The sequence below is a fragment of the Astatotilapia calliptera genome, chromosome 2 (genome assembly GCF_964374335.1).
Source record: "Astatotilapia calliptera chromosome 2, fAstCal68.1, whole genome shotgun sequence".
Taxonomy (NCBI): Eukaryota; Metazoa; Chordata; class Actinopteri; order Cichliformes; family Cichlidae; genus Astatotilapia; species Astatotilapia calliptera.
Genome location: NC_137423.1, coordinates 37873494 through 37892089, shown reverse-complemented (window position 1 = coordinate 37892089; position 18596 = coordinate 37873494). Strand labels below are relative to the sequence as shown.

At 43.2% G+C, this 18596-nt stretch overlaps 1 protein-coding gene across 2 annotated transcripts; it reads left to right on the top strand.

Annotated features, from left to right (window-relative positions):
• The first annotated feature begins 3326 nt into the window (after positions 1–3326).
• Positions 3327–11219, top strand: LOC145432010 (cytokine-dependent hematopoietic cell linker-like). Of its 2 annotated transcripts, none has more exons than XM_080308616.1 (10): positions 3327–3345; positions 3435–3518; positions 3745–3769; positions 3960–3984; positions 4073–4148; positions 4230–4246; positions 4326–4420; positions 9787–9861; positions 10031–10186; positions 10271–11219. In XM_080308616.1, the coding sequence occupies exons 4-10, from the start codon at positions 3978–3980 to the stop codon at positions 10421–10423; spliced, it is 579 nt and encodes a 192-aa protein (XP_080164742.1). In that variant the 5' UTR covers positions 3327–3345; positions 3435–3518; positions 3745–3769; positions 3960–3977; the 3' UTR covers positions 10424–11219. The 2 variants fall into 2 exon arrangements, with proteins under 2 accessions (XP_080164742.1, XP_080164740.1); XM_080308614.1 differs by having other exon boundaries at positions 3338–3345; positions 3748–3769.
• Positions 11220–18596: the final 7377 nt, after the last annotated feature.

The following is an 18596-nucleotide window of genomic DNA, read 5'->3' as shown; positions in this document are numbered from 1 at the left end:
GCAGCTGCTGGAGCCAGATATAACAAACCTTCTGAATTAGCTGCTGAATTACACAAACCCACAGAGTTTACTCTTTTCAACAGACTGCATTTTGTTCTGAATAACTTTGCAAATATTGATCATTTATGGAGGTATTTGTCGACCATCTTTACTTTTAGTTATGAACTGTTCACATCGGCCTTAAACGTGATTCACACAAGTGAACAATTTCACAGCTTTTGTACACATTACGTTTGAGCAATTCGGAATCAGACCTCGTATAAACACTTTTGTTCTGTTGGTTTTTCAGTTAGAGCAATTATATCACATTGAATAACACTGAACACTATTCCTAACTGAACCACAGATTTTGATGTAAATTTTGTCTGAATTTTCTCAAAGTTCAGGAATAGTTACACACTGAAATTTATACAGAGGAGGAATAATTAAAGGTCAAAAGAGTTAAAGTTACCTTTATTGTCAAACCTGTTATGTGTTCAGAACATATAGAATATCAAAATGTCATTTATCTTTGACCCAAAGAGTTCAGACTTAAATAAGGAAACGAATGAATAAAAAGCAAGAGGATTAAAGGAGAAAAGAAAGGCACAAAGTATAAAACTATAGAAAAACTGCATATACATAAATAATTTATAATGCTCAATGTTTAATTCTGTGGTTTGTTATCAAAAAGTTTTTTGAGCCCCTGAGCTAAATGATGCACCACCTGCGCAGCCAGAGGGCGCTGTTGTTCTGCAGGTCTGTGAAACAGGATGTGAACTGAGGAGGGGGAGGACAAGCTGGGACTGGCAGGTCAGGGAGGGGCGGGGCCACAGGCACACAGAGAGAGAGAGACACCTGTTTGTGTGATTTGGACTCACCCCTTCAGGAACAGAAGAGAAGAAAACACAAAGAGCAGGATGGTTGGATCTGACTTCTACTGCAGGTAAAACACTGTTACAGAGCCCCTCTCTGGAAAAGTTGGAAAATCACAAAATAAAATAACAAATGAGGATAAAACAGCTTCAGAAAGATCCTGTAAAAGTTATAAACTTTTAAATAAACATTGTGTCTTTCCTAAAATGTAACTTCCTCCAGTTGTTTGATTTATGTCAGATGACACTGAGGTTTAGTAGAGACATTAAAGTTTTCTGTTTTCTTCTACTGGTAGAAATGACATTATAGAATAGAACAGAACTTTTTGTCATTGTTTCCAAAACAGTGAAACACCATTTAACAGCTTCTTGAGTGATGGTGCAGATAAAAAGATAAAATTGCCTAAAAATTTAGATAGATTTAGAAATTTAGATAGAATAGATAATTGAGATCAAATAAACACAAACACAACACAATGAGATCACACGATAACAATATAAAGTGAAAAATGAGTGTCAGAGGGATCTTTAGCTCTATTTTATTTCTATTTTAGTTATCACAAAAACTGAAGAAAGAAAATTAAATATAGAAGAAAAAGAAATAATAAAATGTAGTGTAAAATTAAAATAAGATTTGACCTGACATATGGTCATAAATGTACATTACACATAAAGTTCATAATACATACATATACTTATATTATATACATACATTTCAAAGTAAAGCAAAATGTATAATATATTGAGGCAAACTGGATTACATTGGTTTTATATTTTACATAAAATACTGACAACCAATGAAAACACATTTTATTTTTATTCATTCATTTATTATTAGACATTTTATGAGAATTGATCTGTTTTATTTTTTTTTCTCTGTCAGTTTTCAAAGCATGATCATGTTTCTTATTTTTCTCAGAAGACGTGGTTAAATATTTTCAGATCTTGGTGATGTGTTTTCATTGACCAGATCACATTTTTGTTTTCCTTTACCTCTTTATGAGAAAAGTAATATCATCATTTAAACTTTTAAAAATTACAAAACAAAATGAAATTGTCAGATGATGTTTTACATCACAGAGCTGTGATTTATATCATACAGAAAATGTTCATATATAATGTATTATTCAATGTAAATGTTTAAATGTGAGGAGAAATCAGTGACATATTCATAGATCGAATTGTACAAAGCTAAACTACATTGTCTGTTGTCTCTCTGCATAGTTTTTTCTTTGAAGAGTTTCCAGAGGTGCTTGGGGGTCCTTCAGGACTCATCAGAGGTCATTGAGGAGGTTCCAGGCAGTCCTGTAGTGCTGTAGTTTATATATAAGGTTTAACTGGTTTACCTGGACTCTGTCTTTAATAGACAGCTGACAGCCAATCAGAGAACAGGATTCTCTGTTGTAATGGTTAGTTTAGTTTGGGAGTCCTGGAGAAAATAGGAAAGGTCCTTGAAGAGGAGGTAGAGACTCTTTTAGGGGTAGCAGAGGTCTTAAAGGTGGTCATGGAGGTCCTTGATTGGGTTGTTGATCTCTATGGGGAGGCTGTGAGAGGTTCAGGAGAACATGCATGGCCTTGATCTGGTTTAAGAGGTTCTAGTGGTCCTTGAGCAGGGAGCAGAGATCTGCAATGAGGCGCAGGGGGTCTTTGAGAAGTTTCCAGGGAGGTTTTTGTTGTATTGTTTGTGGTAATGCTCCGAAACAAATGGATAGGTTGACATGAAAAGTTTACCAGAGATGGCACAGAGGGCGGCATAGAGGTGACTGCACCACTGGGAAGGGCAAACATTTGAAATTAATCAACATTTCAAAAATGGGAGACATTGTCTTGAAATTCTTAAGAAATTTTTTTTAACTAAGCAGGATCTAGATATACCTCTCATCCATGCATGGTGTGGTGAGAAATATTCAGCCCCTAGTGATGTGCAGTCTTTGGCGACTCTTTTTTTCTGTTTAATTTAATGCAGCTTAACATAAAATACTTTTTTCTCATAGATTTACAGCTTCTGATCTCAGTAGATTTGGCATCCTCTAATACTAAAGCTGATTATTACAGATTAATTGAAGGATGCTGGTTGTCTTTAGTTAAATGTACTGTAATGTTTTCCGTAAACTGAGTAAAAGCTGATTCTGTCCCAGAAAAGAACCTTTTCACCTTTGTCTTCTGTGTTTGAAACACAGCACCTGTGATAAATAGAGATCTGAAGCCTGGCCGACAAAAGATGAAAACAGGTAACATCTCAGCTGACTGAAATTGTTTTGCCTTTCTGGGTCACAGTTTAAATCTCATATTGTATATTCACGTGGTGTAGTTACAGATAGGAGGATCCCACCTGTGCCAAAAGGAGACCAGGTAACTTCACCTGCCAAACAATACAGTTTACTGTACTACTGTTTGTTTGCTTTTTTATCTTTCAATAAATTGTAATGCTGACAAACTATCAAAAAGGTGACCAACTTTTTCTCTTTCTAACATTACAGCACTCACAAAGGTAATTTGCTAAATTATTGTTTAAGTTACTCATTGTTGTATTTATCTGCCTTATGGACGCACTTACTGTTTGATTCTTTGTTCCTGCAGGAGTTTGCAATCACCGTCACCTTTTACCCTGGAGTTGGTCAATGTCTTGTCTGGAAAGGCTCCACAGCAAGGTTGCAGGAGAGAGTGAGTACTGTTTTATTTTATATATAGAACCTGACACTGTGGTTTTAATTTGCTGGAGTTGACGATAACCCAGTGTGACGTTTTCCCCTGCAATAATGGTGTAAAGCAAAAACAACACCCCACAGTTTGTACAGTGTAGCGATGACACCATCTGCTGGTTGGAAAGATTATCACAGAAAATGCTGGAGGCTCTTCTGACATGTTATTTAATGTCATTTGATTTCAGCAGAGAGCACGGGACCACTAGAAATGTAAGTAGCTGAAAATGCTGAACCTATTAGAAGGTGTTGTTTGCGTTTTATTCACCATCTCTTAACAAACTAAGTCCTATGAGAAATACTGTAAAATAAACATGCTTTCCTTATTCATATATACATTTGATTTTATTCTACAAATTTCACCAAGCATTGCCGTTTAACTCTCTTTTTATACTTTTAACAGGCAGAGTTTAGTTCACATATGAAAGGTAAGATAAAAATCACAGCCTCTTGTGATAAAGTGTTACCAATAATTGTTTACAACTGTATTAACACATAAAGGGTTTTTATTTTTAGGTCCACTCAGTTCTGAAAGTCTTACACCTGGCAGTTACAGGCATTCACTGGATTTGGAGTCTCACTTAGAAAGAAGGTCTGACTTTATATTTTCAGGCTTCTCAAGATGCTTTTTTAAATGTCTTATTTACATGCATCTTTTTTATCTTTTATTTAGGACCCATCAAAGTCTAGGTAAGTATCTTTGGGCTCGTCATTATCAGTCATTATACAGTTACTGACTTAATAAGTCCCCCCTGACATCTACTTAAAGAAAGGGTCCCATCAAAACGCCATCACCATGAATGGCCTCAGATGAAAGAAGACTTTGACCAGCACGACTTTGTCCCAATGGAAAAGCCTCAACAGGTACATGTGCTGCCACAGTCATGTGAAAAAGAAAGTTTTTGTTGAAGTATGTCTGTAAAGGTTCTCAGTCATCCAGGTCATCGTACTCTAAGGAGCTTGGAAAGAAGCGTCTGGACTTCTTTAAGAGACTTTTCACCTCTCATCCAAGAAGCTTCTTCAGTTCTAAGAGCAGTTGGTGGATAGTCCCAAATTCCCAGCCCTATGGGAGTGTCCCCAAGAGGGTCATGTGCCCCCTATGGATCCTCTACCTAATCACATGAAGCCAAGGTGTGAAAGTGTGTGTGAGTCACAATCAGCCAAGGTTTCAGGTGAACCCACTGTGAAAACTAGCCCAATGGGTTCACAACATGGAAGAGCCACCTCCACGGGACACAACTCGCATGCATCTAAAGGACAAAGGTCATTGCTTCAAGGACGCCAATGTTCACATTTTGGACAGAGAAGACAGACGGTTTGAAAGAGGAGTGAAAGAAGCATCTATGTCCACTGTGAACGACCATCTTTGAACAGAGAAGGTGGCTTACGACACCAACTGACATCTATAATCCAGTTTTGAGTTCCCTCCCCAGACACCTTAACACCCACTCACATCCTGGGCCATTTAACCTCAGTAAATCACATGACAGTGTGCGGATAGGTTTGACAGTGGGTTCACCTGAAACCTTGGCTGATTGTGACCCACACCCACTTTCACACCTTGGCTCGTGTGATTCGGTAGAGGATCAAGAGGGGGTCCATGACCCTCTTGGGGACACTCCCATAGGGCTTAAAATCAGGGACTCTCCACCAACTGCTCTTAGAACTGCAGAAGCTTCTTGGATGAGAGGGGAAACATCTTCAAGGAAACTTAAAGAAGTCCAGACGCTTTTCTTTCCAAACTTAAAATTTTCATAGAACTCTAAAAAAGACATTTGAAAGGTTAAGTGATTCAGGATTCAAGAATGACTTTAAAGGACTTTACCAGTCCCTTGTGTCATTGTGGAGGGATTTTGGCCCACTCTTCTTTACAACATTGCTTCAGTTCATTGAGGTTTGCAGGCATTTGTTCATGTGCAGCTTTCTTAGGGTCCCACCGTCTATTTTAATCAGGTTGAGGTCTGGACTTTGACTGGGTCATTCGTTGTAGATTTGCTGCTGTACTTGGGATAATTTTCCCGGTTGCATGATCCAGTTTCAGTCATGCTTTAGCTGTTGGACAGATGGCCATAGACTTCACTTAAGAGTACTTTGGTATGCAGCGGAGTTTATGATCAACTGCACAGGTCCTGTGTCTGCAAAACAAGACCCAGCCATCATACCTCCACCACCAGTTGGTAAGAGGTGTTTGCACTGACATGCTATGTTTAGCATGTGGCAGCAGCAAGTATCTTTGCTACTATGAGTCACTTCAGTATTGCATAGACACAGTTTTTAACACCTATTATTCAGTAGGAGAGCTTAATTAGCAGATGCACTATTCTCTTCAGCTGGCACTTCTCCTCAACCACTTTGCTCCACCTTTCCCTCCAGCAGCTGAGCCAAGAAATTACACCTCGCCACGCCAAATATCTCCACTTTGGTCTCATCAGTCCAAAGGAGACTGTTCCTGAGATGTTGTGGTTTGTTAAGATGCAACTTTGCAGACTTGCAGCCATGCTACTACGTTTCTTCAGAAAGAAGTAGCTTTCTACTGGTAACCCTTTCAAAAAAGCCAAACATGTTCATTCTTTTTCTAATTGTACATTCGAGAGCTTTAAGATTCAGCATGTTAACTGAGGCCTGTAGAGTCTAAGATGTAGCTCTTGGGTATTTTTCACTTATTTTGCAGCACCTAGCAATGCACAGTTTGACCTTGGGGTGAATTTCTTGGGGGAATCCACTCCTTATAAAACGGATATCGAGGGAACAGTTTACCCTGCCCGGGATAGGGTTACCGGGGCCCCGCCCTGGAGCCAGGCCTGGGGAGGGTGCCCGAGGGCGAGCGTCTGGTGGCCGGGCCTTAGTCCATGGGGCCCGGCCGGGCACAGCCCGAAGAGGAGACATGGGCCCATCCTCCCGCAGGCCCACCACCCGCAGGAGGCGCCATAGGGGTCGGGTGCATTGTGTGCCGGGTGGCGGCCAGGAGCGGAGGCCCTGGCGGACTGACCCCCGGCTGCCAAGACTGGCAATAGGGACATGGAATGTCACCTCTCTGGTGGGGAAGGAGCCTGAGTTAGTGCGTGAGGTTGAGAGGTACCGGCTAGATATAGTCGGGCTCACCTCTACGCATGGCTTGGACTCTGGAACCAGTCTCCTGGAGAGGGGCTGGACTCTGTCTCAGTCTGGAGTTGCCCCTGGTGAGAGGCGGCGGGCTGGGGTGGGTATTCTAATATCCCCTCGGCTTGCTGCCGGTACGTTGGGGTTTTTCCCGGTGGACGAGAGGGTTTGTTCCCTGCGCCTTAGGGTTGGGGAACGGGTCCTGACTGTCATCTGCGCTTATGCGCCGAGTGGCAGTTCAGAGTACCCAGCCTTCTTAGAGTCCCTGGGGGGGGGGGGTGCTGGAAGGTGCTCCACCTGGAGACTCTGTTGTCCTGCTGGGAGACTTCAATGCTCACGTGGGTAACGACAGCGAGACCTGGAGGGGCGTGATTGGGAGGAACGGCCTCCCTGATCTGCGGTGCTTTGTTATTGGACTTCTGTGCTAATCACAGTTTGGCCATAACGAACACCCTGTTCGAACATAAGAGTGTCCATAAGTGCACGTGGCACCAGGACGCTCTAGGCCATAGGTCGATGATCGATTTTGTAATCGTATCACCAGACCTGCGACCATATGTTCTGGACACTCGGGTAAAGAGAGGGGCTGAGCTGTCAACTGATCACCACCTGGTGGTGAGTTGGATCAGGTGGCGGGGGAGGACGCTGGACAGACCTGGTGCACCTAAACACGTAGTGAGGGTGTGCTGGGAACGTCTAGCAGAGGCCCCAGTCTGCGAGATCTTCAACGCACACCTCCGGCAGAGCTTCAACAGCATTCCGAGGGAGACTGGGGACATTGAGTCCGAATGGACCATGTTCAGCGTCTCCATTGCCGAAGCTGCTGCATTGAGCTGCGGCCGCAAGGTGGTTGGTGCCTGCCGTGGTGGTAATCCCCGAACCAAATGGTGGACACCAGAGGTGAAGGGAGCCACCAGGCTGAAGAAGGAGTCCTATCGGGCTTGGTTAGCCTGTGGGACTCCGGAGGCAGCCGACAGGTATCGACAGGCCAAGCGGAATGTGGCTCGGGCAGTGGCTGAAGCAAAAACTCGGGTGTGGGAGGAGTTCAGAGAGGCCATGGAAAAAGACTTTCGGACTGCCTCGAAGAGATTCTGGCAAACCGTCAGGCATCTCAGGAGGGGAAAGCGGTGCTCTACCTGCACTGTGTATAGTGCTGGCGGAGCGCTGCTGACGTCGACTGAGAAAATTGTCAGGCGGTGGAAGGAATACTTCGAGGACCTCCTTAATCCCACTGACACGTCTTCCGAGGAGGAAGCAGAGTCTGGGAATGAGGGGAATGACCCGCCAATTTCCGGGGGCGAGGTCACTGAGGCAGTTAAACAACTCCTTGGTGGCAGAGCCCCTGGTGTTGATGAGGTCCGCCCCGAGTTCCTGAAGGCTCTGGACGTTGTAGGGCTGTCCTGGTTGACACGCCTCTGCAATGTTGCGTGGAGATCAGGGGCAGTACCTGTGGACTGGCAGACCGGGGTGGTGGTCCCCATCTTTAAGAAAGGGGACCGGAGGGTGTGTTCCAACTACAGGGGGATCACACTCCTCAGCCTCCCTGGGAAAGTCTATGCCAGGGTGCTGGAAAGGAGAGTTCGTCCGCCAGTCGAACCTCGGATACAGGAGGAACAATGCGGTTTTCGTCCTGGTCGCGGAACACTGGACCAGCTCTTTATCCTCTCGAGGATACTTGAGGGTGCATGGGAGTTTGCCCAACCAGTCTACATGTGTTTTGTGGACTTGGAGAAGGCATTCGACCGTGTCCCTCGGGGTGTCCTGTGGGAGGTGTTGCGGGAGTATGGGGTGTCTGGCCCATTGCTACGGGCCATTCGATCCCTATACAACCGTTGCAAGAGCTTGGTTCGCATTGCCGGCAATAAGTCGGACTCGTTCCCGGTGGGTGATGGGCTCCGCCAGGGCTGCCCTTTGTCTCCGGTTCTGTTCATAATTTTTATGGACAGGATTTCTAGGCGCAGCCAAGTGGCGGAGGGCTTTCGCTTTGGTGGCCTCAGAATCTCATCTCTGATTTTTGCGGATGATGTGGTTCTGTTGGCTTCATCGGGTGAGGGCCTCCAGCTCGCACTGGAACGGTTCGCAGCCGAGTGTGAAGCAGCGGGAATGAGGATCAGCACCTCCAAATCTGAGGCCATGGTTCTCAGCCGGAAAAGGGTGGAGTGCCCACTCCGGGTCGGGGATGAGTTCCTGCCCCAAGTGGAGGAGTTCAAGTATCTCGGGGTCTTGTTCACGAGTGATGGGAGAAGGGAGCCGGAGATCGACAGACGGATTGGGGCTGCAGCTGCAGTAATGCGGACGCTGCACCGGTCCGTCGTGGTGAAGAGGGAGCTGAGTGTAAAAGCGAAGCTCTCAATTTACCGGTCGATCTACGTCCCTACCCTCACCTATGGCCACGAGCTGTGGGTAGTGACCGAAAGAACGAGATCACGGATACAAGCGGCAGAAATGAGCTTCCTCTGAAGGGTGGCTGGCCTCTCCCTTAGAGATAGGGTGAGAAGTTCGGCCATCCGGGAGGGGCTCAGAGTAGAGCAGCTGCTGCTCCACATCGAAAGGAGCCAGCTGAGGTGGTTCAGGCATCTGACAAGGATGCCCCCTGGGCGCCTCCTGGGTGAGGTGTTCCAGGCATGTCCCACCGGGAGGAGGCCCCGGGGCAGACCCAGGACACGCTGGAGAGATTATATCTCTCGGCTGGCCTGGGAACGCCTTGGTATTCCCCCGGATAAGCTGGAGGAGGTGGCTGGGGAGAGGGAGGTCTGGGCCTCTTTGCTTAGGCTGCTGCCCCCGCGACCCGGCCTCGGATAAAGCGGATGAAGATGGATGGATGGATGAATCCACTCCTGGGAAAACTGTAGTATTGTGTAAACAAATACCTGAATAATCATTTCCAGCAAAATGCCAAAGCTTCTGTGTTTTAGAGATGATCACATGTGCTGATGATCAGCTAATCAAGTGTATTGGCATCACCTGGCTGCTAATTACCCCTTTAATTCCTATGGAAACAGTGGAGGTGTATTTAATTTTTCACAACTATCCATAATTAACCCAAACTAATCCTGTAATCAAGAATGATATCCATCACAACGTGATATTAACTAGCTTTGAATCCACTGATCAATGAACTTTTCTGGCAGACCTGTGAGGAAGATTGGTACATCGGGACATGTAATCGAGCAGATGCTGAGCACGCCTTGCACCTGGTGAACAAGGTATATGAATAAGGACTCTAAATATAAAAATATAACTGAACATGTCTTAAGCTTGGGCAGATGTTAAACATAGTTATTTGGATCTATATCAGTTGAAAGTGTAAAAACAACACACCAAAAGCACAGTTTAACAGGAGTATTCTTTTCTTTCTGTAACTCCTCCCATTAGGATGGTGCATTTTTGGTACGAGACTGCTCCACCAACAGCAACTTTGAACCCTTGGTATTGGTTGTGTATCATGAGAAGAAGGTTTACAATGTCAAAATTCGGTTTGTCGAGAGCACAAAAAAGTACGCATTGGGCACAGGATATCGTTCAAATGATGTGAGTGAACACATTTCAGAAAATGTTTCATTAAGAACCCTCAATCGCACTATATTTACTCTAATTCCCTTTATTTTTCCTCAGATGTTTGACTCTGTGGCAGACATCATCAAGTTCCACTCCATATTTCCAATAACACTTGTCAGTGGGAGAACCGCGATGGGAAACAAGTACCCAGACAACTGTGTGCTGACATTTCCTATAACAAAAGGGGATGTTGAACGGTTGCTACAATAACATGTGAACCTTGCCAACAAAGATTTGTCAATGTGCTTCTTGTGTCATGTGTGTTCACAGTTCCACAAAAACTGTAGCGCTGTCATTCTGAGCAAGTTGGGGTGGATGGATTTTGTAAAAGAAAAATATATACGTTGATCAGACGTGCCTATAATTTCTGGTTATTTTGATAATAATAATGTGCTAATGGTTTTTAAATTAATCCCATAGACAAGTGGTTCTCAAATTCTTTGGGTCCAGTGACACAAAACCTCCTATAATCAAAATATCGATTTGGCTGGTTCTGCCACAGCATTCGAAAATCTTCCCACACCTGCTAGCTACCAGGCTAATAAACTAGCAAGTGATTTCATTGTTGCAGTGAGTCACAATCATATCAGTTCCTCCTGTTCCTCCATAATATGGTAGCAATTACTGGATAAAATATGCTTTTGTTATTGAATCAAATGGTCCCTAATCTGTAAAATGCACTTTTTAATGATCTAGCGCAATTTAACAAATTATTTTACAGATTACAGATCCCTTGTCCCCCGGACCCGATTAGAGACCCACCTCTCTCTGACAGATAATAGTGATCTACCCTAATTATCCTAATTTAATGTCTTCAAATTGTATATTTTGTAGCAGCAATCTAAAATAAAAAGTCTGTAACTGTACAATTATACAAACCAAAAAGCTAGAACCAAATAGCGTAATCTTTGGTCATTTTTTGCTTTATATGGATATTTGTATAAACATATACACATATCTACTGAGAAATAAAAGAAATATTAAATATTAATCTCTTAAATACTAATCTGGTTTTTGGACAGTTGATTTGGAATTCAGTTAAACACTGATCATGAATCCATATAAAAAAGTTAGTATTTTCATGTGTTTCGCCTCCTTGTATACTTTTCTTGGCAGGAATGGACTTCCATACCTACTTCACATTTTCCTTTCTTTTTCTTAAATCAGACTTACTTCCCTGTCCTTATTTTTAACCAGCACAATGCTGTTTTTCAGTCATGAACTGCATGAAATGTTATAAAGATTTTATTTTTATTTTATCACGATTTTATTTTAAATTATTACAAGAGTTGGGAAATTCCCAGTGCTAGGTTTCAGTTAGCTTGACTCAGTGCCATTCAGTGGCTCTGGCTTAAGTGCAGTGAATTGATTTAGAGCAGGGGTCACCAACCTTTTTGAAAGTGAGAGCTACTTCTTGGGTACCGATTAATGTGAAGGGCTACCAGTTTGACACACACTTCTCAAATAACAAATTTCCTCAGTTTAACTTAATTATGTGTTATCATTAATAATTAATGATATTCATCTATGTACGGACACTAATTATGTTAATTATTTTTCACCATAATTATAAAGAATGCAATTAGGAAACAAGGTAGGAAACATAAATATCAATATGCAACGCTTTATTTCTATATATCTCTGCAAGTATTTACATTTTGAAGTGATCACTTCTACAACATTTTCACTTACCACTAACAAATTTTAACAAATCATGCACTGTTACATACATGATTTTTGTATGTATGTAACATACAAAAAATCAACTTTCAAATTTTACAGAACTTTTCACCAAATCTGCAGCATTTTAAAGCAAATTGTCACATGTTACACTTAACAAACACATTTGTTTTTCAATAATTAAATTCAACTTTGACATGACACTGTAATGTTGCCACTGAGAACATCTAATATGGCTTTCTTTGTCTGTTAGTGGGAAACCTGGCATTGCATGCTGTTCACCAGTGTGTTGTAATCTGGGGTATAACTTGACACTGCAACTCTGAGTGAGTCTTGCAGATGTGCATCGGAGAGGCGTGTTCTGTGTTTGTTCTTGATGAAGTTCATGTCAGAAAAGGCTGATTCACAAAGATAGGTTGAACCAAACAGGCTGGCAACCTTCATAGCTGCTGTGCACACACCACTGTACTTTTCTGTGTCAACAAGGCACCAAAAGTTTGGTGCACCCAGATAGGCTTTGAGGTGGACATCATTTTGCAATGTTACAATTTCGATTTCCACCTGTCCAGCATCCAAGCTGAACATTGAACTTAGTTGCTCAGCAATGCATGTTGTGTCCACATTCATGAAAGGATTGGAAACAAATGAGACACATGGCTCAAGCTGATCAAGGTCACAAAACCTGTTCTCAAACTCTTGACCAAGTCGGTTTATGACTTGAGTGTACTTTTCTGCAACTTTGTCAAAAGTCTCAGATGCAGAAGCATTGTCTTTCAGCACCATCTGCACAGAGGGAAAGTGCAGCACCTTTTTTCTCTGTAAATGCACAGAGAAAATGTTCATCTGGACTTTAAATCCATTTAAAGCACTTATCATGTCAGCAACAGTCTTACCTTTGCCTTGCAGCTCACAGTTCAAATGGTTCAGTTTCCCAGTAATGTCTGTTAAAAACGCAAGGTCAAGTGTCCACTCAGTGTCCTCCAGCAGAGATGTGTCTTCCCCTTTGGATTGCATGAACTCCTTGATTTCACCCAAAAGTGACAAAAAACGAAGCAAAATCCGTCCCCTGCTGAGCCATCGGATTTCCGTATGTAGTAGCAGGTCACCATATTCAGCTGACAGCTCCTCCAATAGCACCTTGAATGTTCTGTGCTGTTTAGCTCTGGAGCGGATGCTGTTTATGATCTTCACGACGGGAGTCATGACGTGCTCGAAGCCGATCACCTTTGCGCATAACGCCTGCTGGTGAATGATGCAGTGGTAATGCATGAAGTTTGGGAACTCTGTGTCACCTTTACAGTGAGCGATGAATCCCGTATGTCGGCCGATCATAGCAGGAGCCCCGTCGGTAGTCACTGATACCAGCTTTTCCAACGGTACCTTTTTCTTCGCGAAAAACTCCTTCACCGCGTTATAGATGTCAACTCCCTTCGTTGTTGTCTTTAGCGGCAGTAGTGTCAGAAGTTCTTCTTTTGTGGAGAAACCATCAAATACCATCCGGATAAAGACCACCAGCTGTGCTGTACTGCTGCTGTCGACGGACTCGTCACACTGGATGCTAAACCAACTGCACTTTGCCAGATCCTGAGCCAACTGATCGGCCAAGTTCCCGGACATAGCCGACACTCTTCTAACAATTGTAGTTGCCCCCAGCTGGACATCAGAGAGAGTGGAGATTACATCGTTTCCATATTTCTCGTCTTTAAGCACAGTTTTTGCAATTATCATCATTGCTTCTTTGAAATACTCCCCGTCTAAAAATGCCTTCTTTTTCTTAATCATGAAATGTGTAGCTCTAAATGAGGCTTCGGTTGCTTTTTGAGAGTTTTTCACCGGTCTCGTGAAAAAAGACTGCTGTTTGCTCAAACCTGCCTTTAATTCGCGGGCCTTTTCCGCTCGCAGTGTGCTGCCCTTTGGGTAGTTAGCATGGTAGCTTGTGTGACACGTTCGGAAATGTCTCTCCACCTTGTGCCGCTTTGCCGTTGCCACAGTTGCCCCGCAAATGAGACACACGCATGAATCTTTCACAGTGGTAAAAAAGAACTCTTCCTCCCATTCACTGTGAAAATTATATGTTTTCTTCCTTTTTTCCACCATGTTTTCCTCATCTCCTCACCTTTGCCTTTGCTGGTCTTCACGGCAACTGTTTCCGTGGAGACCAGCTAGCACTAAATATTAGATCATGATCTAATATTTAATAATAAACATTTTTTTATATATTATCTCTAACAAATTAACGCCAATGCAATTGTGATTAAAAAAAATAGCAAGAAAAAATAAAAATAGATGCAGCTTACTGGTAAGTTGTTATGGTGAGCTATTTTTAGAACAGGCCCGCGGGCGACTCATGTGGTCCTTGCGGGCGACCTGGTGCCCGCGGGCACCGTGTTGGTGACCCCTGATTTAGAGAGTGCGCTGCAGTATTTCTGTTGGTAACTTAACTAAAGATAGCAAGTGAAACCATTTATAACATGGAGCTAAAGTTTACTAATTTTTACAATATAAGTGGGAAAATGACAGATATACTAAATAGCAAATTTAAGGCTAAACAAACTACTTCAAGTCACATGATTGATTGATTGATTGATTGATTGATTGATTGATTGATTGATTGATTGATTGATTGATTGATTGATTGATTGATTGATTGATTGATTGAGTAACAATACTTTATTTATCCCGAGGGAAATTGTTTAAAAGGCTACCAGACAATCCGGTGTCATCATGAGCACCCTTTCTGACCATACATGGAATACACAAACATAACACTGGGAAGACAGGTAGGGGAGGTACGAAAAAAACAATGGAAATACACACGAGGAAAGAGGAGGAGAAAAAAGATATCCTCGCAGACTGAGCTCCTCGGGGAGAGCAGTTTGAGAACAGAAAAAAACACCTCAGCACAGAAAGCACATAAATCTTCACATCTTACAACCTAAAAGCACATGACTTGCAGCGGGGGGGGGGGTCAGGAGTTAGTCCATGTAGACAGCAGCCAGTCTTCCAGTGCTAGACAGATCCGCCTGCCTACTTCAGGTGGGAGTAAGCGTTTGGAGGCATTGGGGGAGGGGGGGGGGGGGGGGTAAGTGCTTGTCTGTGTACATGGGAGATTTGCGTGTGTGTGCGTGTGTGTGTGTGTGTGCGTGTGTGTGTGTGTGTGTGTGTGTGTGCGTGTGTGTTTGTGTGTGTGTGTGTGTGTGCGTGTGTGTGTGTGTGTGTGTGTGTGTGTGTGTGTGTGTGTGTGTGTGTGCGTGTGTGTGTGTGTGTGTGTGTGTGCGTGTGTGTTTGTGTGTGTGTGTGTGTGTGTGTGTGTGCGTGTGTGTGTGTGTGTGTGTGTGTGTGTGTGTGTGTGTGCGTGTGTGTGTGTGTGTGTGTGTGTGTGCGTGTGTGTTTGTGTGTGTGTGTGTGTGTGTGTGTGTGCGTGTGTGTTTGTGTGTGTGTGTGTGTGTGTGTGTGTGTGTGTGTGTGTGCGTGTGTGTGTGTGTGTGTGTGTGTGTGTGTGTGTGTGTGTGTGTGTATCCTGTGTTCAACTTGAGAGAGTTTCACCCGGTTAAGCAAAAGTCAACAGTCCTCCAGCTGACCCATGTGACCTTGAAGGATAGGAGCAGATGGTCAAAAATAATGAACTGGTATGCATAATTACAGCCATACCAGATAGTAAGCTCATGGAGAAATGCAGTCAGAGTTAAAAACATCGATTGATTGATAGATGGCAGAGTCAAAGGAGAGAAACAAAGGTGCAGAAGTGGCTCAGAAAACTTGTGAGAGCATAATATGAACAATTTTCCATTAGTTTTACAAAACCAGAGTGAGGTCATTTAAACCTAAACCATGGAGCTCCCAGTGCACAGCATTTGTGCTGATGTTAAGGGGGGGGAGGTTTCGAGGCTCTGTGGTTATTGAGTCAGCGAACCCCGTTATGCATTGTATCCTTCAGCACTGCCCCCACCCTGGTCATGATTTTTTTTTTTTTTTTTGGGGGGGGGGTCTAAACACTTCCCCTTTCCAATAATAGTACCTACAGCTGTGGAATATCTAGGAAGTTAGGAATTTCACAAACTTATTGCAACAGTAATGTCCTATTACAATACCGATTTCAAATTCAGTGAGCTGTTTAGAAACAACCTATTATTTCACAAACGTTTATGACACACTGCATGGCTGCGTGCTTGCTTTTATACACTTATACTAATGTGATAGAAAACAACTTCAAAGATTAAGAGTTGTGGCCTAATAGTGTAGATGCGCAATTTAATGAATGACGTCTTTTTAGGTCATATACTTCCCAAAATCTGACCTGCATAGGTCCGGTCCAGAGTCTTCCTTAGTCGTGATGGTTACATGATTGTTGCAGAACTATTGTTAACTGAATTAGCTTAAGCTTGAGCAGAAAAACTTCGCTGGCAATGTATGAGTTTAATTCTTCATTACCGTACTTATAAATGGATCATATAGTTGTGCATCAGCAGAAGTCAGCTGAAGGTCACAGTTATCTCTTTGGATGGCCCTGGACCCCGTATGTCTGTCCAAAAAGCAGACACTGCATTATGTAGATAGGAGATAACCCATTTAGGACTGTGATTATTAAGTGTACCAAGTGCCGTCGACTGCATGTGTCAGGAGTATCGGAACAGTTGAGACACATTTTTTCTAAACACCGCGTCTCTGTGGCTTTTAAACTACAAAATACAAAAATTGGTCCACCCCAAGGATCGGGTCCCCCGACACAAACAGAGTAACATAGTGTACGCTGTTAAGTGCAGGAGGATTGCCAGGATTTATACAAACAACCTCTGGCGAAGAGGATGGCACAACGCAGCAGAGCCACATTGTCAGGCCAGGACTCTGCAGTCTATTCACACCTACAGGCCAGGAGACACTCTTTCAAGGATGAGGATGTAACATCCTGGACAGGGAGGAACGCTGGTTTGAGCGCAGAGTCAAGGAGGCCATTTACGTGAAAAGGGAAAGACCATCTCTGAGTGGAGGAGGGGCCTAAGGGTACGTCTGTCACCATCTTACAATGCTGTGATTGCAGCCATTCCCCAACTCTCTGTGAATGGGACTCATGGACATGGATCAGTGAGCTTTGATCAGTGGTTGTTGATCAGTGGTTGTTGATCAATGGTCATGAGAATTTGCATATTAATGATCAAGGATCAGACCTCGCAGCACATTGTTCCTTCAGTGGGCTGGTTTCAGTCATTATGCAAATGTGCTGTTTATAAGATTGAAACCTGCAGTCAGCTGAGACTGAAGACGTCACTTGGATGATGATGAAACGTTTCTCCCACTGAAAACGTTACGTCCAGAATCAACTTTTGGGGATTTCCTTACCTGGATGATTGAGCATGCATCAATGATAATGGATTGGATTTATATAGCGCTTTTCAAGGCACCCAAAGCACTTTACAATACCACTATTCATTCACTCTCACATTCACACACTGGTGGAGGCAGCTACAGTTGTAGCCACAGCTGCCCTGGGGCGCACTGACAGAGGCGAGGCTGCCATATCATGCCAACGGGCCCTCTGGCCAACACCAGTAGGCGATAGGGTAAATGTGTCACTCCTATTTAGCTTTTAGATGAGGTTAAAGGCAATCATTGTTTGTTGTTTCCTTGGTTTCTGTGTTTGGGTTCTTGTATCGTTCATCATGTGTTAGGTCTGTTAAGCTTGTGTTGTCATGTCTATTTTCAGTGTTTCCTGTTTTATTTTGTGTTCTTTGTTCATTGTATTTAGTTTTACTTCCCCTGTCCTGTCATTAGGCTCATGTCAGTCAGCTGGTCCCCCATGTGTTCCCACTTCCCCTAATCACCTCCTGTGTATTTAAGTCCTCTGTTTTCAGTGTGTCATTGTCAGATCGTTGGCGTTGTTTCCAGGCCAAGAGTGCATGTCACGTTGTTTCATGTTAGGTCCATGTTCCTGTTGTAGGTTTTTATTTAATTTAGCTCACCCAGTTTAGTTTTTTTATTAGTCTTGCTTTTTGCCTTTTGCTTGCAGTTATTTTGCCAGCCTCGATAAACGGCTCGTGTTTGGTTATTCAAGTCACGTTTCACGTTTCGTTTCGTCTGCATTTGGGTCCACCTTTCACTCTACACGCTGATTGTGACAACAACAGTCTACTCAAGGTGTTTTATATTGTAAGTTAAAGACCCTACAATAATCCAATAATCTTATGGTTTTCCATTATAAACCAACCTGATAAGTGCCAAGTGTACAGTGTAGCAGTATTGATTGCTTTAATACACATCTTAGAAGCTTGATGCCTTCGATGCTTGTTGCCTCCTGGGAACACGAGGCGGGTCTGAGCCCGCGCTGGAGTGACGGCACAGTGGCAGGATGGCTGCTGTGTTGCCTGGGATTACTGCTTATCCCCTACCCAACCCTGTTGCTGGTCACGTGCTCTACAATGTTGTACTGTGGACATGCAGGGCTCGCAAAATTTTAAAATCCCTGGTAGCCCTTCGGGCAGGCACTCTTTAGTTTTTGGTAGCCCGAAATAAATTTGAGTAGCCCGAATAAAAAAATATTATTTTTATTGTATAATATTGTAAAGGAAACAAAACATCAATCAAAAAATTGTTAAAACACAAATTACAACAACTGTGTAAACATTACAATCAACTCAAATATCTGGTTCTAATTAAAGAGAATTTTCTGTGAACTTGTTAGAACTGTGTAGAACACTTGACGTTGAGG